The 24,014-nt window shown below is 44.0% G+C and overlaps 2 protein-coding genes across 11 annotated transcripts in view; one reads left to right on the plus strand and one right to left on the minus strand.

The window, feature by feature from the left end:
* BAG6 (BAG cochaperone 6) overlaps positions 1-8,822 on the minus strand; it is an 88,801-nt gene extending 79,979 nt beyond the window's left edge. For 7 of the 9 annotated variants that reach the window (XM_056540928.1, XM_056540934.1, XM_056540935.1 and 4 more), the window contains exon 1: positions 1,294-1,417. In XM_056540928.1, coding sequence (XP_056396903.1) covers positions 1,294-1,402 — 109 coding nt within the window. In that variant the 5' untranslated portion in view covers positions 1,403-1,417. Of the gene's footprint in view, positions 1-607; positions 651-1,293; positions 1,418-8,703 lie in introns of those variants that run through there. The other 2 variants (XM_056540939.1, XM_056540936.1) reach the window with 2 other exon arrangements.
* Positions 8,823-9,052: 230 nt separating this feature from the next.
* The window catches only part of APOM (apolipoprotein M), a 37,634-nt gene continuing 22,672 nt past the window's right edge, over positions 9,053-24,014 (plus strand). The window contains exons 1-4 of one of the 2 annotated variants that reach the window (XM_056540956.1): positions 9,053-9,430; positions 14,938-15,095; positions 20,823-20,896; positions 23,420-23,518. In XM_056540956.1, the coding sequence (XP_056396931.1) occupies positions 9,317-9,430; positions 14,938-15,095; positions 20,823-20,896; positions 23,420-23,518 (445 nt within the window). In that variant the 5' untranslated portion in view covers positions 9,053-9,316. The remainder of the gene's footprint in view (positions 9,431-14,937; positions 15,096-20,822; positions 20,897-23,419; positions 23,519-24,014) is intronic. The other variant, XM_056540957.1, reaches the window with a different exon arrangement.

The raw sequence follows: 24,014 nt of genomic DNA on the forward strand, positions 1-24,014 counted from the left end.
CTGGGCTCACGTCGCGTTTTTGTTTCCCTTTCACAGTTTTGTTTATTACAGTCCATCTAAGTTTGCTGTATACAAAACGTAGTTAACCCGCTATTGTGTACGCAAAAAAATAAATAACAAAACAGATCCGTTACAGGTTGAAAACTACAACTCCCAGCATGCCTGGACAGCCAACTGCTATACCTGGAGGTACTCAGTTTGGAGACCACTGGACCGTGCTATAAACCTCTAAGGCAGTGGTCTCAAATTTTGGCCCTCCAGATGTTGCAAAACTTCAACTCCCAGCATGCCCGGACAGCCATTGGCTTTGCAACGTCTGGAGGGCCACAGTTTGAGGCCACTGCTCTAAGGTAAGAATGCTCCTGTAACTGTACAGGGTGACTGGATTAATTTAGCATTATATTCCTCCCCCTACAGGACCACATTGTGACTTTGGCCACAACATAGGTTGTGTAGCCAAAGATCATGCTATCTGCATCCCACTGTATCACAGCCAATGATGGTGAATAGGGAAAAGTTGATTTGACTTCTGGCCTCAATGCCAATTTGGGGTTTGACTGTCCCCCCTGGCATCACTGCTACTCCACAAGCAAGCCAAACTACTCACTAATAGAGCCAGGCTTGCCTGTGTGCATCTAGCTGGTTCCATACGTAGCCCTGACCAACCTTCATGACTATACCAGCCCACCCAAATGAGGAACCGAGGTACAGCTTGTGTCCCTCCACCGATTATTGTGTCCCTCCACTGTGGCCTATAGTGTATGGCCAGCTTGTTACAAAGACAGACCTGATGGACCAATCAATTTTATACATGAATAGTTGTACTAGTGGGTACAAATACACCCACTAAACTAAAGAGACCCCTAAATTGGGCAGGGGCGGGGTGAGCTCATCTTACAAAAAAAAATGATCTTATGCGCGTGAAAATTTGCTTTAGGCTATGTTCACACAGCCGAAAATAGGCAGAATGTCTGCCCGGAAAATACATGTGGACATTCCCCGCATCTGCTTGATTCGGTGGCACTAGGACCGCGTGTTGTGTGTTCAAAGGATTGTCAGGATGCGGTAGCCCTTCTGGTTGTCCCTCCTGGCGGTCTAGGAAAAGTATGTGCGGCCATTAGGTTCCAAATCTCCCTGCAAAAACCCCGGGTACTCCTGCACGGGCAGGGTACCGACCGTTATCGGCTCTCCAAACAGATACCTTGGCTAACGCCAAGGGGGATGCCTGGAGCATTTGTGGTCCCTTAGTAGCTTCGGCAAAAAAGGACATCGAACCTGGAACCTAGCAGGTACCTTTTGGTCCGGAGGCGAAGGGTAAGATTTGTTGGGGGCATCTCTTCTGTCGGAGAAGGGCTTGCGATAGACCGGATCCTTTGTGCACATTTTTGTGGTGGCCCAGCATGGGAGGTGTTACCACCGTGCTCCTGCTGTCCTGTCAGGCAGCCTCCTTCAGTGTCCTCAGGCCCCCTGCACTTGTTTCCCCATTGTAAATATGTTTACCAGGTTATGTTGCTTTAAGAGTTATACCATGTGATATGTCATGTGATTGTTACCCAGGAGGTACCAGTGACCAGGTGATCCCGGGGGTCACCTATGGGCTCCCTGCTAGTCTCCCCTATATAAGCCCTGAGTGGATCTTCTCTCTCTTTGATCTCTGCTCTTCTGCTGAGGTCCAGTGTAGTCTTGTCTAGTGTGTGTGTGCAGAGTGTTGGAGACCTCAAAGTCCAGTCCTGCAGCCGCCATCAAGTCAAGTAAGATAAAGTCACAGCTTTATGAGTCAAGTCAGTCCCTGTCATCTGTCAAGTCAGCGTGGTCTGCATTCAATTGTCCAGTCCTACTACAAGTCCCAGCAAACCCTTAAGGTCTCTGCGTCACTGGTCACCTCCTTGGGCCCTGGCTGAACTGTATAGACTTTACCAACTGTCTACCCTCAGTAAAACTACCGTTATTCGTAACTTGGCGTCGGAGTCTTTATTGCCCTCGTGCCTAGCCCAGGATCCAGCGGCATATCTTCAGGTGATTATAGGCTAAACCACACCCTGGCGTCATGAATACAAGAGGTTAATGCCATCTGCCCCTAGGGTAACAACATCTGCCCTGCACCACACACCCCGCTACCACATTTTTTTGTTTAACCCCTTAAGGACGCAGGACGTAAATGTACGTCCTGGTGCGGTGGTACTTAACGCACCAGGACGTACATTTACGTCCTAAGCATAACCGCGGGCATCGGAGCGATGCCCGTGTCATGCGCGGCTGATCCCGGCTGCTAATCGCAGCCAGGGACCCGCCGGCAATGGCCGACGCCCGCGATCTCGCGGGCATCCGCCATTAACCCCTCAGGTGCCGGGATCAATACAGATCCCGGCATCTGCGGCAGTGCGTGATTTGAATGAATGATCGGATCGCCCGCAGCGCTGCTGCGGGGATCCGATCATTCATAACGCCGCACGGAGGTCCCCTCACCTTCCTCCGTGCGGCTCCCGGCGTCTCCTGCTCTGGTCTGTGATCGAGCAGACCAGAGCAGGAGATGACCGATAACACTGATCTGTTCTATGTCCTATACATAGAACAGATCAGTATTAGCAATCATGGTATTGCTATGAATAGTCCCCTATGGGGACTATTCAAGTGTAAAAAAAAATGTAAAAGTAAAAAAAATGTGAAAAATCCCCTCCCCCAATAAAAAAGTAAAACGTCCGTTTTTTCCTATTTTACCCCCAAAAAGTGTAAAAAAAATTTTTTATAGACATATTTGGTATCGCCGCGTGCGGAAATGTCCGAACTATTAAAATAAAATGTTAATGATCCCGTACGGTTAACGGTGTGAACGAAAAAAAAAAAAAAGTCCAAAATTCCTACTTTTTTAATACATTTTATTAAAAAAAAATTATAAAAAATGTATTAAAAGTTTTTTATATGCAAATGTGGTATCAAAAAAAAGTACAGATCATGGCGCAAAAAATGAGCCCCCATACTGCCGCTTGTACGGAAAAATAAAAAAGTTATAGGTCATCAAAATAAAGGGATTATAAACGTACTAATTTGGTTAAAAAGTTTGTGATTTTTTTTAAGCGCAACAATAATATAAAAGTATATAATAATGGGTATCATTTTAATCGTATTGACCCTCAGAATAAAGAACACATGTCATTTTCACCAGAAATTGTACGGCGTGAAAACAAAACCTTCCAAAATTAGCAAAATTGCGTTTTTCGTTTTAATTTCCCCATAAAAATAGTGTTTTTTGTTTGCGCCATACATTTTATGATATAATGAGTTATGTCATTACAAAGGACAACTGGTCGCGCAAAAAACAAGCCCTCATACTAGTCTGTGGATGAAAATATAAAAGAGTTATGATTTTTAGAAGGCGAGGAGGAAAAAATGAAAACGTAAAAATTTAATTGTCTGAGTCCTTAAAGGGTAGCTCCCACCATCACTTTTTTTTTCTTTTCTGTCCCTGCCTATTACCCATCTATCCCTAACCCCCTCCCTGCCTTTAATTTTTTTTTTTACATATTAAAAACGCTTTTTTGTCTGCCTGGTAGTGTGCTCACTACCAGGCAGACTTCCCCAGCAGGCACCACGTCACTGATGCCTGCTGGGGCCGGCACTTCCGCCCGTAGTTCACCTATACAGGGTGCCTCCAGCTTTTTCCCCACTGCAACTCCCAGCTTGCCCTGACATCTATTGGCTGTCAGGGCATGCTGGGAGTTGTAGTGGGGAAACAACTGGAGGCACTCTGTATAGATGAACACCGGAGCACATCACCCGCCGTGCAGCCCGCAAACCCTCCCCCGCCCCCGTCGCGCCACTCAACTCCCTCCCCCTCCCCCTTAGTTCACCCAGAGTACTCCCTCCACGCCGAGCAGCCCGCAAATCCCCCCCCCCCCCCCCCCCCGGCCCCGCTGCTCCGCTCAACCCACTACCCCTCAGTTCACCTATACAGTGTCCCTCCAGGCTTCCCCACTAAAACTCCCAGGGCATGCTGGGAGTTGTAGTGGGGGAACTGGAGGCATACTGTATAGGTGAACAGTATACATAATACAGTGAACATAATACTTTACCTTGTCCCCGAGCCTGCGCGCGTCTTCTTCCTTCAAAGCGCTCGCTCCCGCCTGTTTGATTGACAGGCGGGAGCGAGCACTGCAGTGCCTGAATTTCGACTCGTTGCCAGGCTTCAACGAGTCGAAATTCAGTGGTGACGTCACTGCTGAATGCATTCGGCCACTAGGAGGGCGACCCCTAGTGGCCGAATTTAAAAGTGATTTTAAACTGTTTTAAAATCACTTTTTTTAATTAAACTATATTAGAGATATGTTGTAGTACTGAAGTACTACAACATATCAATTTTTGGTTTTCATGACAGTGCCCATTTAAGGCCAAAATGGGCTGAGTCCTTAAGGGGTTAAAGGGGTACTCCGGTGAAAACCTTTTTTCTTTTAAATCAACCGGTGGCAGAAAGTTAAACATATTTGTAAATTACTTCTATTAAAAAATCTTAATCCTTCCTGTACTTATTAGTTGCTGAATACTACAGAGGAAATTCTTTTCTTTTTGGAATGCTCTCTGATGACATCACGAGCACAGTTCTCTCTGCTGACGTTATTATAATAATAATAATAACGCTTTATTTATTGTTGTCCTTAGTGGGATTTGAACCCAAGTCCCCAGCACTGCAAGGCAACAGTGCTAACCACTGAGCCACCATGCTGCCCTTAGCATACATCTGCTATGAATGGTTGCTAAAATGGACGGAGATGTCATCAGAGAGCACTGTGCTCGTGATGTCGTCAGTGTTCCAAAAAGAAAGGAATTTCCTCTGTAGCATTCAGCAGCTAATAAGTACTGGAAGGATTAAGATTTTTTAATAGAAGTAATTTACAAATATGTTTAAATTTCTGCCACCAGTTGATTTAAAAGAAAAAAGGTTTTCACCGGAGTACCCCTTTAACACGTATGCACTTTTTGCACTTTTTCTTGCACTTTGGGTGATTCGAGAGCACGTTCCTCGGCTCTTAAAAGAAAGCTACTGTAGGACCACTCAGAAATGTGCTGTTTATATAGACAGCAATGCATTTTTAAGCGGAATCTGCAGAACCATAGAACAGTTCAATGTTTCTGTGGACAGGATTTCCGTGGCAGAAACTTCTGCCGTTAAAATTCCACCATGTGCACAGTGCAGCAGAATCTCATTGAAATCAATAAGACTCTGCTGCAGTGGAATTCTCAAGAGGAATATTCCCACGGAATTCTGCTCGGAAAGTCCGCCGTGTGAACATAGCCTTACAATCACAACGACTGTAGCATGTACACCGCATCTGAAAGACAAACCTACAAGACTAGGGCTACACAGAATACACACGTTGGAGGTCATATATTAGGCCGTCCCTGTGGTCTAAACCTCCAAAAGTTGTATATTTTGCTCAAAAATTGTGTGTTTTTTATGGGGGCAAAAATATGAGATTTTTTTGAGGGCTCAGCCTTGCATAGAGGGGGGGTGCCTGGTGTGTGTTCTCCTGACAAGAGACTTTAGGGCCGACTTGCCATCCCGAAAGCCACAGAAATATACACCAGTTTATAGGTGACAAATATGTCTGCGCTGCGCACAACAGGCAGTTATGGAGCTGCTGGATTTACTAAGAGACGTGATTGTCTTAGTGAATCCAGTGGACTGAAAATGGAGCCACACATTGTAAATGTCCTCGTAAATGTAATCGTAAAAAATCTAAATGCAGAGAAACTGCCAGCAGATGACATTTACACAAGCATGAAGATCAGTACTGACAAAGATGCATGCGGCTTGTGAGCAAAAATCCAACAGGGTTAGGCAGCCCTGTAGTGGAGAGTATCGGAGCGGAGGGGCACATGACAGGGGGAGACTGGGCTGGACACATGATAGGGACGTTATGTAAGGGGAGGAGTTAGGAAGGGGTTTAAGAGGGAGGGGGTTGGGTCAGGGGTCAGTCGGCACGAGGCCAGCGAAGTTACCGCCCACCCGCCCTTGTAATAGGTTTGGGTTTTATTGTCGCGGCAGCAGTAACGGGAGAGGGATTTGGAGGCAGGAGTGGCAATTTTGGTGGTTTGAGAAGGTGTTGGTGGAGGAGGCTGGGGACGGTACTTAGCCTGGTGAAGGATTCTCCGCTGTGCATGGGCCCCGGGGAGCGGATTGGGCCTCTGAAACGGTGTCCCTGGGTCTGGTGCCTTACGGCTAGGGGCAAATGTAGGAGGCTTGGCACATTGGTTCACTTGGGGTTAAAAGGGGATGTTGCCTCCAGATCTCTCTGCCGCTGTAGGGTGGTTATGTTTTATGTTTTTTTGTATGATGTTCATACAGTATGTTATGACAATGTTTAAATTGTTCAATGTTAATAAATATGAGCTGCTGTGGCCTTTTGTACCACTAACCGGTGTCAGTCGTTATTGGGATTTTGGGGTTGGGCAAAAGGTAAGCAGCTAGGATATCCCCTAGTCATGTTTTTTTTTACCAGTTGTGTTGCGCTCGCATCAGGTCAGGAGTTAAAATACAAATGTATTGACAATCAATACATGCAATCATAACGTCGCAATACAATTAAGTTATAGTGTTGGCCTCTATGGGAATGGAAAGGTTTCATTTTAGGACGATGATAACAGATAAGAACTGAATCTATCTTAAAGGGGTACTCCCGTGGAAAACTTTTTTTTTTTTTTAAATCAACTGGTACCAGAAAGTTAAAACAGATTTGTAAATTACTTCTATTAAAAAATCTTTACCCTTCCAGTACTTTTTAGGGGCTATATACTACAGAGGAAATGCTTTACGTTTTAGATTTCTCTGATGTCACAACCACAGTGCTCTCTGCTGACACTTCTGTCCATTTTAGGAACTGTCCAGAGCAGCATATGTTTGCTATGGGGATTTTCTCCTTCTCTGGACAGTTCCTAAAATGGACAGCAGAGGTCAGCAGAGAGCACTGTGGTCATGACATCAGAGAAATCTAAAAAGTAAAGCATTTCCTCTGTAGTATACAGCCCCTAAAAAGTACTGGAAGGATTAAGATTTTTTTTAATAGAAGTAATTTACAAATCTGTTTTAACTTTCTCGCACCAGTTTATAAAAAAAAAAAAAAAAAAAAAAAAGTTTTCCATTGGAGTACCCCTTTAACAAAAATATACAATGGAGCAAGGAAATGAAGGGGAGAGCACTACTATATAAATACCACTAAGATGTAAAGGACAGGTATGCGGATGCAGATGAAGGTCCAGTGACATGCTTGACACCTGCGGGGTGCACGCAATAAAGCTGCAGTAAATGACAATAACGTATAAAGAACAATAGCGTTGTAGCATGCACTCACCGCAAGGATAGTGTCTAAACGTCCGGGGTTCCGGGGGACTATAAGACAGGTTCGGAAGCGCTCAGAGGCAACGCCGGTCGTTTCACTCGACTATGCGCGCTTCTTCCGGCCTGAGTACTTCTTTACTTTTGGATATTTGTGCTCAACATTTACAGTATTTAATGAAGAATGGATTCAGCTTCCAATGGTTTATGCAATAAATCTTGCAAAAATGTAATGGTCCTGCGAACGACCTGTATATGGAAACCTCCCAGCATCAACAACAAGAGATAATCACCAGCTGACCAAACCCAGTCAGGGGAAAGTGCTGCAAAACTGAGCTTTTAATAGTACACTTACTCAACTTACAATGGCCTTAACATATAATAGTTTCAACATATGATGGTCTTTTCTGGACCATTGTAACTTGAAATCAGACTCAACATACAATGTACAGACAGTCCAGATCTGTGATACATGTCAATGGTTGGAAGAACTGACCAATCAGAATGGACATTCACTGGTAAAACCCCTGTATTACTGAAGCGTATGCACTGACTGGTGTCTGGTAGCGCCTCCTACAGTACAGGGAGGTATTACATGTTCTGTACTCTATACCTGTATTACTGAAGTGTATGCACTGACTGGTGTCTGGTAGCGCCCCCTACAGTACAGGGAGGTATTGCATGTTCTGTACTCTTTACCTGTGTTACTGAAGTGTATGCACTAACTGGTGTCTGGTAGCGCCCCCTACAGTACAGGGAGGTATTACATGTTCTGTACTCTTTACCTGTATAACTGAAGTGTATGCACTGACTGGTGTCTGGTAGCGCCCCCTACAGTACAGGGAGGTATTACATGTTCTGTACTCTTTACCTGTACCAGGGTTAGCTGCTCCTTTGGACACCAGGTGAGTTCGGCTCCATGTTACTTTTTTAGGACATTGTGTACTATACAGGACCCCAAAGAAGCTCCTGTCCTCTACATAGACCAGTGTTTCCCAAACAGGGTGCCTCCAGCTGTTGCAAAACTACAACTCCCAGCATGCCCGGACAGCCTTTGGCTGTCCGGGCATGCTGGGAGATGTAGTTTTGCAACAGCTGGAGGCTCCCTGCTTGGGAAACACTGACATAGACAGTGATTTACAGCTCCCAGCAGATCATTATTACTTTTATATTTAAGGACTTGCTTTATCTATATTAATTATCTACTTATTTTTCTTTTAATCCTCACTTTTTCCTATTTTTGGATGACATTTTGGTGCCTTTAGAACCAATTACCAGGTTTCCATAGAGTTCTGGTCTCAACATACAATGAGAGGCTGGAAGAAGCGCGCATAGTCGCGTGAAACAACCGGCGTATCCTCTGAGCTCCTCCGTACCTGTCTTGTGCTACCCCGGGACCCCGGACCTCCGGACGTTTCGAGACTATCCTTGCGGTGAGTGCATGCTATTGTTCTTTATACGTTACTATCTTAAAAAAAAACATCTGTGGGTGTGAGCGGTAATCTTGGATCAATTTCGTCATTTGTAAGGTCGGTGGGGGGAGATTTATCAAAACCCGTCCAGAGGAAAAGTTGCCCAGTTGCCCTTAGCAACCAATCAGATCGCTGCTTTCATTTTTAACACGGCCTCTGCAAAATGAAAGAAGCGATCTGATTGGTTGCTATGGGCAACTGGGCAACTTTTCCTCTGCACAGGTTTTGATAAATCTCCCCCCCCCGGTGTGATTTGTCCGAAATATGTGCATGTAAACCGACCTTAAGTCTTTTGCCTTATCTTTCTACTGACCATCGGCCTTGGGTGAAAGTGGAGTTAATGATTGACAGGGCAGAGAACAAGGGTCTGTGAGTGGGAAAAAAATAAACAAAAATGTGAAAAAAGAGCAAGGTCCTGAGAGATAAGAGGCCCAACGAAGAGGTACAAGGAGGACAGAAAAGACATACATCCCGAAAACAGTCACCGTGCTGCTACCTGACAGAGGCTCCCTCAGAAATGGTCGGCAATGCATGGCGTTATTTCCTGTACCTTTATGGACTCCTCATCGACTCCCTCTCCGTATGCGGTAGGAGTGACCAACTATCAGCATCGCGCATCAACAGGACAGAGGTAACCGAATGGTCGTAGATGCCGAGCTAGCACCATAACCCAATAGTTTGGTGATTCATCTGACCCACACCGATCAAGGATACGCCATCACATACTATGGTGGGAAATCCCAAATCTTGTGATATATAGAGAGAGGGGGGGGGGGGAAAAAGAAAGAGGGGAATTTGCGCCCCGGGTCAAGGACGTTAAAAGTTTAGTTTACACGTATTTTAGGTTAAACTCACCAGAAGACGTTGCGCTCAGGGCACAACACCTAAAGAGCGTGGTATAATAGCAGTTCCCAGGTCCGCAGCCTCAGTCCTCTGGTAGCGGGTACGCTGTCCCAGTGTAACGAAATGGCAGGTATGGTAGAAAAATTGGACTAATTTTGGCGCTGGAACTCTGGATATTAAGAAGATCAGGAACACATCTGCATTCCTTAAAAAAGGCTTTATTTGTGGATACATAGGCTACGCGTTTCTGGTCCGAAACGGACCCTTCGTCAGGCAAAGACATATACTTTGCCTGATGAAGGGTCCGTTTCGGACCAGAAACGCGTAGCCTATGTATCCACCAATAAAGCCTTTTTTTAAGGAATGCAGATGTGTTCCTGATCTTCTTAATATCCAGAATTCCAGCGTCAAAATGAGTCCAATTTTTCTACTAAATCTCGTGATATGACATAGACCAGTGGTCTTCAACCTGCGGACCTCCAGATGTTTCAAAACTACAACTCCCAGCATGCCCGGACAGCCGATGGCTGTCCGGGCATGCTGGGAGTTGTAGTTTTGCAACATCTGGAGGTCCGCAGGTTGAAGATCACTGACATAGACGATCACATCCGTGATCTCTGACCACCACTTACTTTGGGATTGATAGGTCACTATAGGAAGCTTGAACTCCTTTGTTAATAGGCCCCCACTGTACTTTTATATATATACATATTCTTGATTTTATATAGAGGCACTTGTCGGTTTTTCCTGTTGGCATACTCCAATGGAAGTGGGAAGGAATATTATGTAACAGAATAGAAATACCATTCCGAGACCCATGGAGGGCCTACAGCTTTGTAATATGGAATTAGAGTACGTTGACTTGGGCAGGTTTGATTGTAAAATCACAGAGTGTTTTACGCTCCAAGTTTAAAGGGGTACTCCAGAGAAAACCTTTTTTCTTTTAAATCAACTGGTGGCAGAAAGTTAAACATATTTGTAAATTAGTTCTATAAAAAAAATCTTAATCCTTCCAGTACTTATTAGCTGCTGAATGCTACAGAGGGAATTCCTTTCTTTTTGGAACACTGATGACATCACGAGCACAGTGCTCTCTGCTGACATCTCTGTCCATTTTAGCAACCATGCATAGCAGATGTAGGCTAAGGGCAGCATGGTGGCTCAGTGCTTAGCACTGCTGCCTTGCAGTGCTGGGGACTTGGGTTCAAATCCCACTAAGGACAACAATAAATAATGTGTTATTACTATTATAATAACGTCAGCAGCGAAAACTGTGCTCGTGATGTCATCAGAGAGCATTCCAAAAAAGAAAAGAATTTCCTCTGTAGTATTCAGCAGCTAATAAGTATAGGAAGGATTAAGATTTTTTAATAGAAGTAATTTACAAATATGTTTAACTTTCTGCCACCAGTTGATTTAAAGGAAAAAAGGTTTTCACCGGAGTATCCCTTTAATTGGGGGTAGGCTCTCCACATGCTGTCTGCAGCAAATTTTCAGCTGCGGAAAATCTGACCCCAGGATCTGCAGCGGATTTTCCACTACAGAAATTCTGCTGACGACAATCTGCTGCAGAAAGCTCGCGGAGAGCCGCCCCCATTTAAACTCATAGCATGATACACACTGCAAGTTCGCAGGCAAAACCTCCCAAGTGAACTTACACTTAGGGTACGTTCCCACACGGCGTATTTTGCTGCGTATTTGCTGCGTATTTTCCTACCCATTGACATCAACAGAGAAAATAAAATACGCAGCAGCAAATACGCAGCAAATACGCCGTGTGGGAATGCACCCTTAGTCTGGAAATCATAGCAACCAATTTTTTCTGTATAGGAATTGGTGTTTAGGGAGGTCCATAAAATATCGGTTCAATCCCCCGCTCGCAAATACCCCCACACGTCTACAAAAATGTAGGGTAAAAATATTTTATTAGTCAAGAACCTTAGACAAACAGTCATAGTAAAGGGTTTTACTATTCTACCGGACGGACCCTTTATATCAATAAAGCCACAGACTGATTGTTTATGATGTGCCGCCAAGCCACCAAGGGTGATCCCAAATGATATGGGATATAGTATTAGTAGTTCTTTACTTTTGGATATTTGTGCAAAACATTTACAGTATTTAAAGTGTAGCTCCCACCAGCCTATATATATATATATATATATATATATATATATATATATATATATATATATATGTCCCTGCCTATTGCACATCTATCCCTAACCCTCTCCCTGCCTTTAAATTATTTTTTTAATATATTAAAAATGCTTTTTTTGTCTGTCTCACTACCTGGCAGACTTCCCCAGCAGGCGCGACGTCATTGATGCCTGCTGGGGCCGACACTTCCGCCCTTAGTTCTTCTACACAGGGTGCCTCCAGCTGTTTGACCACTACATCTCCCAGCTTGCCCTGACATCTATTGGCTGTCAGGGCATGCTGGGAGTTGTAGTGGTGAAACAACTGGAGGCACCCTGTGTTAAAAACGATATCCTTCCATCCCCCCCAACGCCACTTGTCAGTGATTTGTGCCACTTGTCAGTTTGTGATCTGCGATACCTGGAAACATACATACATTATACAACATACATACAACATACAATAGTTTCAACATACAATGGTCTTTTCTGGACCATTGTAAGTTGAAACCAGACTCAACATACAATGTACAGACAGTCCAGATCTGTTAAACATGTCAATGGCCAGAAGAACCGACCAATCAGAATGGGCATTCACTGGAAAAACACCTGTATTACTGAAGCGTATAAACTGAATTCCTGTCTAGTAGCGCCCCCTACAGTACAGGGAGGTATTACATGTTCTGTATTCTTTACCTGTATTACTGAAGTGTATGCACTGACTGGTGTCTGGTAGCGCCCCCTACAGTACAGGGAGGTATTACATGTTCTGTACTCTTTACCTGTATTACTGAAGTGTATGCACTGACTGGTGTCTGGTAGCGCCCCCTACAGTACAGGGAGGTATTACATGTTCTTTACTCTTTACCTGTATTACTGAAGTGTATGCACTGACTGGTGTCTGGTAGCACCCCCTACAGTACAGGGAGGTATTACATGTTCTTTACTCTTTACCTGTATTACTGAAGTGTATGCACTGACTGGTGTCTGGTAGCGCCCCCTACAATACAGGGAGGTATTACATGTTCTTTACTCTTTACCTGTATTACTGAAGTGTATGCACTGACTGATATCTGGTAGCGCCCCCTAGAGTACAGGGAGATATTACATGTTCTGTACTCTTTACCTGTACCAGGGTTAGCTGCTCCTTTGGACACCAGGTGAGGGCGGCTCCATGTTACTTTTTTAGGACACTGTGTACTGTACAGGACCCTGAAGAAGCTCCTGTCCTCTACATAGACCAGTGTTTTCCATGCAGGGTGCCCCCAGCTGTTGCAAAACTACAACTCCCAGCATGCCCGGACAGCCTTTGGCTGTCCGGGCATGCTGGGAGTTGTAGTTTTGCAACAGCTGGAGGCTCCCTGCTTGGGAAACACTGACATAGACAGTGATTTACAGCTCCCAGCAGATCTTTTATTACTTTTATATGTAAGGATTTGCTTTATCTATATTAGTTATCTACTTATTTTTCTTTAATCCTCACTTTTTCCTATTTTTGGATGACATTTTGGGGCTTCAGAACCAATTACCAGGTTTCCATAGAGTTCTGGTCTCAACATACAATGGTTTCAACATACAATGGTCGTCCTGGAACCAATTCATATTGTAACTTGAGGGAGCACTGTATATAAAACGTGTCGTAATGAATAATAAATGACATAGGCTGCAACGGATTGTTACGTCTCGCCAATGTCAGAATATAAGGAAGCAATATATATAACCATGTACTGTTAAGATAAAGTACACCTCAGTTCACAATATATCCAATTTTACCTAATGTGTGTGTCTCATTATACAAAGCACTAAGCGTCACCAATCCCAACGCGTTTCTGTCCCTAAGTAAGTGTGAAGTCATCAGGGGATTATAGGGATAAAGGACCGACCCTACACAGTGACAGGTATGTCCCCGCAGCCCAGTGAGGATTCTCTCTCTCTCTCTCTCTCTCTTTCTATATATATATATATATATATATATATATATATATATATTGGGATACACTATGTCATGTGAGGGCAGGATAAGAGCGTACGAAAAATAACTAATAACAAAGTCTGTGGTCCCTGCTTATTATTTTTGAATCAAAACAATAGTAGGTGCTAGAGATGAGTGAACTTACAGTAAATTCGATTCGTCACGAACTTCTCGGCACCGCAGTTGATGACTTATCCTGCATAAATTAGTTCAGCTTTCAGGTACAGTGATCCCTCAACTTACAATGGCCTCAACATACAATAGTTTCAACATACAATGGTCTGTTCTGGACCATCGTAAGTTGAAACCAGACTCAACATACAATGCTACGGACAGTCCAGATCTGTGAAACGTGTCAATGGCCGGAAGATCTGACCAATCAGAATGGGCATTCACTGGTAAAACCCCTGTATTACTGAAGCGTATGCACTGACTGATGTCTGATAATGCCCCCTACAGTACAGGGAGGTATTACATGTTCTGTTCTCTTTACCTGTACCAGGGTTAGCTGCTCCTTTGGACACCAGGTGAGGGCGACTCCATTACTTTTTTAGGACATTGCCTGTACTGTACAGGACCCCAAAGAAGCTCCTGTCCTCTACATAGACCAGTGTTTCCCAAACAGGGTGCCCCCAGCTGTTGCAAAACTACAACTCCCAGCATGCCCGGACAGCCAAAGGCTGTCCGGGCATGCTGGGAGTTGTAGTTTTGCAACAGCTGGAGGCTCCCTGCTTGGGAAACACTGACATAGACAGTGATTTACAGCTCCCAGCAGATCTTTATTACTTTTATATGTAAGGATTTGCTTTATCTATATTAGTTATCTACTTACAACCAATTACAAGGTTTCCATAGAGTTCTGGTCTCAACCTACAATGGTTTCAACATACAATGGTCGCCCCAGAACCAATTAATATTGTAACTTGAGGGACCACTGTACTCCGGTGGGCTGGAAAAGTTGGATACAGTCCTAGGAAAGAGTCTCCAAGGACTGTATCCACCTTTTCCAGCCCACAGGAGCACCGGAAAGCTGAACTAATTTACGCAGGATAAGTCATCAACTGCCGAGCCGAGAAGTTTGTGCCGAATCAAATTTACTGTAAGTTCGCTCATCTCTAGTAGGTGCTCTAGAATTGTTATTTTATAAAATTGTATATTCTTATCCTGGCATTAAATTCCTGGCAGTTCCCTTCGCAGTACATGGGGAGCTGGCATTTCCTGGCAGCGGCAGCAGAACCTGGAACAAGAGCGCTGGACATCTTCAGGGTGATGGATAATGGACAGTTCAATGTCCGGGAAGGTACAGAGAAGGAGAAGCTGGAGTTCAGAGCGTCCATCAGAGTGTGAGATTACCTGTATGTCTCTATCCGCCTGTCACTGTCCTCTATTTGTGTCCCCGTCCTCCCTGACTCGGTCTGTCACCTTCTCACTGTTCTGTCTACCAAACCCAGTTTAGAATTCCTTTTAAAGGGATACTCCACTGGAAAAACATTTTCTTTTACAATTAACTGGTGCCAGAAAGTTAAACAGATTTGTAAATGACTTCTATTAAAACATCTTAATCCTTCCAGTACTTATCAGCTGCTATATGCTCCACAAGAAGTTATTTTCTTTTTGAATTTCTTTTCTGTCTGACCACAGTGCTCTTTGCTGACACCTCTGTCCATTTTAGGAACTGTCCAGAGGAGGATAGGTTTTCTATGGGGGGGATTTGCTTCTACTCTGGACAGTTCCTGAAATGGACAGAGGTGTCAGCAGAGAGCACTGTGGTCAGGCAGAAAAGGAAATTCAAAAAGAAAAGAACTTTCTGTGGATCATAACAGCAGCTGATAAGTACTGGAAGGATTAAGATTTTTTTAATAGAAGTCATTTACACATCTGTTTAACTTTCTGGCACAAGTTGATTTAAGAATGTTTTTTTTTTTCCAGTGGAGTACCCCTTTAAAAGAAAGAATCAGAAGGATTCAATGGGTCAATAGTCCCAGGGCCTCCACTTAGGGTTGCCATGTTTCTTGCAAAAAAATACCGGCCATGCTAATTTGCATAATTAAAGGGGTACTCCGGCTCTAAGACATCTTATCCCCTTTCCAAAGGAGAGGGGATAAGATGTCTGACTGCGGGGGTCCCGCCACTGGGGACCCCCGCAATCTTGCATTTGGCACCCACCTCTTTGAGCTGCACGCCGCGCTGTCAGCTCACAAACTGCCGGGTGCCGACCACGGGGCCAGAGTATTGTGACGTCACGACTCCCGTCACGCCCCCTCCCATAGACTTGCATAACGGGGGCGGAGTTGTGACGTCACGATACTTCGGCCCCGTGGTCGGCACCCGGTAGTTTGTGAGCTGGCAGCGCGGCGTGAAGCTCAAAGAGGTGGGTGCCGAATGCAAGATTGCGAGTGTCCCCAGCGGCGGGACCCCCGTGGTCAGACATCTTATCTTATCACAGGATACACATATGCGGGGAAAATTTTGTCCTATTCTGACCCCTATAACTTTTTTATTTCTCCTTATACGGGGATGTATGAGGGCTCATTTTTTTGTGCCCCGATCTGTAGTTTTTAACAGGACCATTTTTGTTTCGATGGGACTTTTTGATTGCTTTTTTTAATTAAATCTGGGAGTTGCAGTTAGTTACTAACTACAACTCCCAGCATGCCCTGATACAGCCTGTGGCTCAGCAGCTGCCCCAAACAAAAACTACAACTCCCAGCATGTTGGACTATACAGTAGTATATAGTATAGGTCAGTGTTTTCCAACCAGGGGTGCCTCCAGCTGTTGCAAAACCACAACTTCCAGCATGTTGGACTGTCACTATATTGTAGTATATAGTATAGGTCAGTGTTTCCCAACCAGGGGTGCCTCCAGCTGTTGCAAAACTACAACTCCCAGCATGCCTGGACAGCCGAAGGCTGTCCGGGCATCCTGGGAGTTGTAGTTTTGCAACAGCTGGAGGCACACTGGTTGGGAAACACTGCTATAGAGAATACAAGTATGTACTATAGTAGGCATGTGGTTATATAATGCCGCTGTCAACAGCATTTAAAAAGTAGCAAACTGAATTGAATAAGCAATCGAATGATTGCTTATATAAGTCCCCTAGGAGGATTGTGTAAAAACAAATATCAAAAATGTATTTAAAAATGTTTAAAAATCTAAATCAAATCACCCCTCTTTTTTTCCATTTTTAAAATAATTTCAGCTTTGTAGATAGAAAATAAAAAAAAAAGATATAGGGGTCAGAAAATTGTTTATTTAAATATACAGAATGTATTATTGTAATTTAAATATATATATATATATATATATATATATATATATATATATATATTATTTACATCCCTAATAAAAATACCACAAAGTTATCAAACAGCACTGATATGGTAGACAAATAGAAAAGTCCATGGGAACCAAGAACATAACAAAAAAATATACCAAAGATACAAAAACAAAATAAAGGATAAAAGTGAATGTCCGGTGCTCCCATGCACAATGCATAAAGCGCGTTCTGACAAGCCACAATCACTCCGCACAATCAGACACTTATTTCTTATCCTGTGGATTTAGGTGCAGGAGTACCCCTTTAAGGGGTTTAAAGGGGTACTCCGGTGGAAAACATTTTTTTTTTTTTTTAAGAAAGTTAAAGGGGTATTCCAGGGAAAAACTTTTTATATATATATATATATATATATATATATATATATATATATATATATATATATCAACTGGCTCCAGAAAGTTAAACAGATTTGTAAAGTACTTCTATTAAAATTGTTTAATCCTTTCAATAATTATCAGCTGCTGAAGTTGAGTTGTTCTTTTCTGTCTGGCAACAGTGCTCTCTGCTGACATCTCTGCTTGTCTCGGGAACAGCACAGAGGGGATTTGCTTCTAAACTGGGCGGTTCCCGAGACACGTGTCATCAGAGAGCACTTAGACAGAAAAGAACAACTCAACTTCAGCAGCTCATAAGTACTGAAAGGAATAAGATTTTTTAATAGAAGTAATTTACAAATCTGTTAAACTTTCTGGAGCCAGGTGATATATAAAAAAAAGTTTTTTCCTGGATAACCCCTTTAAACAAATTTGTAAATGACTTCTATTAAAAAAATCTTTACCCTTCCAGTACTTTTTAGCAGCTGTATGCTACAGAGGAAATTCTTTTCTTTTTGAATTTCTTTCTTGTCTTGTCCACAGTGCTCTCCGCTGACACCTGATGCCCGTATCAGGAACTGTCCAGAGCAAGAGAAAATCCTCATAGCAAACCTATGCAACTCTGGACATTTCCTGATACGTACAGAGGTGTCAGCAGAGAGCACTGTGGACAAGACAGAAAAGAAATTCAAAAAGAAAATAATTTCCTCTGTAGCATACAGCTAATTAAAAGTACTGGAAGGGTAATTTTTTTTTTAATAGAAGTAATTTACAAATCTGTGTAACTTTCTGGCACCAGTTGATTTAAATAATTTTTTTTCCACCAGAGTACCCCTTTAATTAATGTGGTCAGTGTTTTTTCCATGGACCCCCAGAGTTCCCTCCTGGGGAATACTACATACTAAGATTGTGGGGTTGTCACAGCCCCGTCTGGGGTAACAATGGCTGATTGGACATTTCTTTCCATGGACCTACCAAGAGGTGAACACTATCTTTAGTGGTTTTGAAATGGATCGGATAAGTATCTTCCCCCTTCCCCCTTCAGTGCATGCACAAGTAGAAAATCACTCTGACACAAAGTTCAGCAAATGATACTTCCTGTATTTAAAACAGTTACAAGGGTTTTTATCGTCTGTAACAATGTGCCGTGTGTAAAAGCCATACATCATGAATAATTGTCCTTGTGATTGGTTTCTTCCATCTGTAGGTGTTCCTCATCCAGCGTGGGGGTCTTATCATCTTAGGTGCAGCACTCTCTGGAGGCGCCATCTTATACACATTGTTTTAAACACGATGGGAGGGGGAGTAAGTTAGTGGCCATTTTAGCAAGTATATACAGTAGTCCCTCAAGTTACAATATTAATTGGTTCCAGGACGACCATTGTATGCTGAAACCATTGTATGTTGAGACCATAACTCTATGGAAACCTGGTAATTGGTTCTGAAGCCCCAAAATGTCATCCAAAAAATAGGAAAAAGTGAGGATTAAAGAAAAATAAGTAGATAACTAATATAGATAAAGCAAATCCTTATATATAAAAGTAAGAAAGATCTGCTGGGAGCTGTAATCGCTGACTATTTCAGTGTTTCCCAAAGAGAGTGCCACTAGCTGTTGCAAAACTACAACTCCCAGCATGCCCGGACAGCCTTCGGCTGTCCGGGCATGCTGGGAGTTGTAGTTTTGCAACAGCTGGAGGCCCCCTCTTTGGGAAACACTGAAATAGTCTATGTAGAGGACAGAAGCTTCTTCAGGGTCCTGTACAGAACACGCAATGTATTAAAAATAGTAAAATGGACCCTCACCTGGTGTCCAAAAGAGCAGCTAACCCTGGCACAGGTAAAGAGTACAGAACATGTAATACCTCCCTGTACTGTAGGGGGCGCTACCAGACACCAGTCAGTGCATACACTTCAGTAATACAGGTAAAGAGTACAGAACATGTAATACCTCCCTGTACTGTAGGGGGAGCTACCAGACACCAGTCAGTGTATACACTTCAGTAATACAGGTAAAGAGTACAGAACATGTAATACCTCCCTGTACTGTAGGGGGCGCTACCAGACACCAGTCAGTGCATACACTTCAGTAATACAGGTAAAGAGTACAGAACATGTAATACCTCCCTGTACTGTAGGGGGCGCTACCAGACACCAGTCAGTGCATGCACTTCAGTAATACAGGTAAAGAGTACAGAATATGTAATACCTCCCTGTACTGTAGGGGGCGCTACCAGACACCAGTCAGTGCATACACTTCAGTAATACAGGTAAAGTGTACAGAACATGTAATACCTCCCTGTACTGTAGGGGGTGCTACCAGACACCAGTCAGTGCATACACTTCAGTAATACAGGTAAAGAGTACAGAACATGTAATACCTCCCTGTACTGTAGGGGGCGCTACGAGACACCAGTCAGTGCATACACTTCAGTAATACAGGTGTTTTACCAGGGAAATGCCCATTCTGATTGGTCGGTTCTTCCAGCTATTGACACGTTTCGCAGATTCCATAGCATTGTATGTTGAGTCTGGTTTCAAGTTACAATGATCCAGAAAAGACTATTGTATGTTGAGGGATCACTGTAATGAAATAGAGATTTTACCTCATCCATGACTAGGGGATCGTCCAGATCCGCTGGCCGAATACCACCACCCTTCCCTCTTCACAACAAGACACAGACTCCTGCTTTGTGGTAGAAACGGCCACGGCGGACCTAATTTTATTAACATTTTTCCATAAATATTCGCATTGATAACATTTTGGGGTTGACAACATTAACCCCTTCATAACTGATATAAAAGTGCAAACCATTATAAAAGTGCAAGCCTGCTTAAAACCCTGAGCTATTAAACTGCCCCAGAATAAGGGGGGACCTGAAGGCAACCGACTCCAATCCTTCTCCTACTGTGCCCTTAGTCGCCTCTCCCCCTGACCCAAGGGCCCCACCTTCGGAGAATATACTGCCATGACCAGCTGGGTCCCATCCCAGCTCCACCAGGGGTCGGTATAACCGGGCCGCTGCCACCACTTTCCCAGAAATGCCTCCAAGTCCCCCCTTTCCATTCCTGCCACTGCGACAACTCCCTTATCACCTACACCTTCCCAGCCACCCCCCAACCCCCCTAAATAAGGGCGGGAGGGCGGGCGGTACAACCTCGCTTCTCCTGTGTGACTGCTCCTCCTCTTCCTGTCCTCTCCTTTTAACCCTTTCTTGCTCCTCCCCCTTACTTACCTTTCGTTCACCGCTTGTGCTTCTCATCCCACCCCTGTCATGTGCCCCCTCCCCTCCCATTCTGTCCGGTCCGTGGGCTCTCTTTACAGTTACACAGGTTTAGTATTGTACATTTCACCACTTTATTACTATTATGGTGTTTACTTTCCATCCACCTACTCAAGGGTCTCTCATCTTATTTCTAGTAAAGACGGGTCGTGTGTTCCCCGCAAGTGGATCTACCTGCTGACTGATGACAGCACGGAGCTGAGAACAGAGGGTGAGAGATCAGGATGTGATAGACAGTAATTCAGTGGCGGGAGGTATTGTCCTTATAACATTTTGTGTACACAGGAGTAATTCTAGTCATGGGCCTCTGTCGCAGAATCTGTCCAAACAACCGGGCAAAAAAAAAAGACCGATCAAATGAATAAGCACCATAATGGAAACCCAACAAAACCCATGAAAGTCATTAGGCTGTGTTTCGGGATCCGTTGGTACCCGGCGTGCACCGGCCCAGCCGTCTTTATTTGCTGCTGCTGAACGGAATCGGTGACCGAGGCCCGAACAGAAATGGGAACCCTTGTCATATATAGAAATACGAAAAAAGGATTTTGGAGCTCAAGGTCTAAAAAAATATATGGATAAAGATGAGTTAAAAATCAATTAATTTATTGTATTAAATAAAAGAAGTAGTCAAATGCATATTTACAGTTCACCCACAGGGCCCTTGTGGGTGGTTATGGGAAGATAAATGTACAAATGATGCAAAGAAAAAAATATATATATAAAAAATAATAAATAAGGATAGCAGCATAAAAAATAAAAATAATATATATATATATATATATAAATAATAAATAAATAAGGATAGCAGCATAAAATATATATATATATATATATATATATATATATATATAACCTTAAAAAGCTGAAAAAGGGGGGGGGCACCACTCAACTGCAGCAAAAACAATGCTGATAATAATATTCCAATATGAAGGGGGGAAAAAGATTAGTGCTGTGCGTAATGTGGAATGATGTAAATCATCCCATTTATCCTTTTTGCGCACTTGTCCACATACCCTGATCCTATTTATCCTTCTTTTTGCGCCCTCATCCTGCAGCACCATCTGGACATGCAGTTCCCCGTTCCCTTTCTGCAAGCTCTCTGTAAGGCTATGTTCACACCACGGAATTTCCGTGTGGAAATCCACATTGTAATTCTGCGCGGAAATTCCGCTGCAGCAGTGTCCCGTTGAATTCAACGGGATTCTGCTGCGCTGTGCACAGGGCAGAAATTCCGTGCCAGATGTTTCTGCCACAGAAATTCCGATTTACGTGTCCGCAGAAAGAATGAACCTGTCCATTCTTTCTGGCGGACTCTGCACAGAGCGCATAGCCGTCTATCGCAGTCTCCGGAATGTCCGCACAGAGTTTTTCCGTGCGGACATTCCTTAGCCTTAAAGGGGGGGGGGGGGGTACTCCGCTCCTAGACATCTTATCCCTATCCAAAGGATAGGGGATAAGATGTCTGATTGCTGGGATCCTGCCGCTGGGACCCCGCGATCTGAGCAGCACCCAGTGTTCATTTAAAGGGAGGTCGTGACGTCACACCACGCCCCTTCAATGCAAGTCTATGGGAGGGGGCGTGGCGGCCGCCACGCCCCCTCCCATAGACTTGCATTGAGGGGGCGTGACGTGACATCACGAGGGTCGTGGCTGCAACGTCACAACCCCCGCTGCCTGCTCCAAGCGTTCAGAACAAAATGTTCCAAACGCTGGGGCAGTGGAGTACCCCTTTAAAGGGGTACTCCACTGGAAACATCTTATCCCCTATCCAAAGAATAGGGGCTAAGATTTCTGGGTCCTGCCGCTGGGGACCCCTGTAATCTCCGGCAAGCAGTCCTGTCATTCAGTGCGCGGAGCGAACTCCACTCCGTGACCTATGATTGGCGATGCCAGCCGCCACGCCCCCTTCATTCACATCTATAGGAGGAGGTGTGACGGCTATATACCAGCCGTCACGCCCTCCCATAGACATGAATGGAAGGAGGCGTGGCGTGACATCACCAATGCGGAAGCTGCAACCTTCCGTGATCCGAATGCTGCGGCTGCTGGCCTGGACATTCCGGGGGTCCCCAGCGGAACCCCTGCAATCTAACATCTTATGCCCTATCCTTTGGATAGGGGATAAGATGTTTTAAACAGAGTACCCCTTTAACGTCCAGGGGTCCCAGTCCAATAGTCAAAGCGTCATCCACCTGTCTCCTACATCCTGCTAACCATGTCAGTAAGAATAAGCGGACACATAAAACCATGTATAATTGCAGGATCAGACTACACAGAGGTTGATTGTAGTCTGTTTCCATGGAAACGTATAGATCTGTACAGGGCCTATATAGAAAAAAACAATAGGAGCGTTTCAATTTGTGTTCGTAAACCTGATTCATTTTTTATGGTATATGCACTGGAATAAAAAATAAAATGTAAATGTGAAGCTTTCCTTTAGGCCCCTGGTGTATTTAGTTGTGAAAATGGACCATCCCTTTGTGTGTTTATTTTTAGGCGCATATTTTTGGTCGTTTTTTCCCATAATGATAAGAAGAATTCGCTCCATATTTTTTTCACAGTGTGAACATATGTCACTAATTCGTGCCTAATGTAGTGTCGAATACCTAACATGACCTTTCCTTAGGTGAGTGCAGGGCCGGTTCTATAGTATTTACCCAGATATTAGTTGTGCTTTAAAAGTTAAGCTGTATAAATAACTAATAGCGAGGAATTAACTGTTTAATGTCTGCAGGCCACCCGGATAGACTGACTGAGCTCTTCTCCTGTCACTGTCCCAAGTGCGTTATCCTGAAAGAGACAGATGACACCACCTCCAGGCTCCTCCTCTACTGTAAGTGCATAGAAGCAGATACCTCAATCTTATATATGTCACCCCTTGTATTCACTGAGAATTTCCCCTTCACTACATTGGATATTTGAGTCTAAGGAACTCTGAAATTCCCCTATTGTCTCAACAGACTGTTATCTTGTTCTTGTTTTATGCTTTACACTGCAGCTCTGCTTATTCTGATTGGCTTCTGTGTAAAAGCAGAAGCCCACCCCAAAAACATCAGTGTATAGAGAGCTGATTTCTATTACAAAATAGTTTTTAACCAGGGGTCAAGTCCTGGGAAAAAAGTGTGGGAACTAACCCAAGATTTCCACTTAATGGGGTACTAGACATCTTATACCCTATCCAAAGGATAGGAGATAAGATGTCTGATCCCGGGGGTGCCATTGCTGAAGACGTCCATGTTCTCCCTGCTGCACCCAGCGTTCGTTTAGAGCATTGGGTGCTGCGCCGGAGGCTCGTGATGTCACAGCCCCTTAATGCAAGTCTATGGGAG

Source organism: Hyla sarda, chromosome 9, assembly GCF_029499605.1.
Source record: "Hyla sarda isolate aHylSar1 chromosome 9, aHylSar1.hap1, whole genome shotgun sequence".
NCBI classification, from domain to species: domain Eukaryota; kingdom Metazoa; phylum Chordata; class Amphibia; order Anura; family Hylidae; genus Hyla; species Hyla sarda.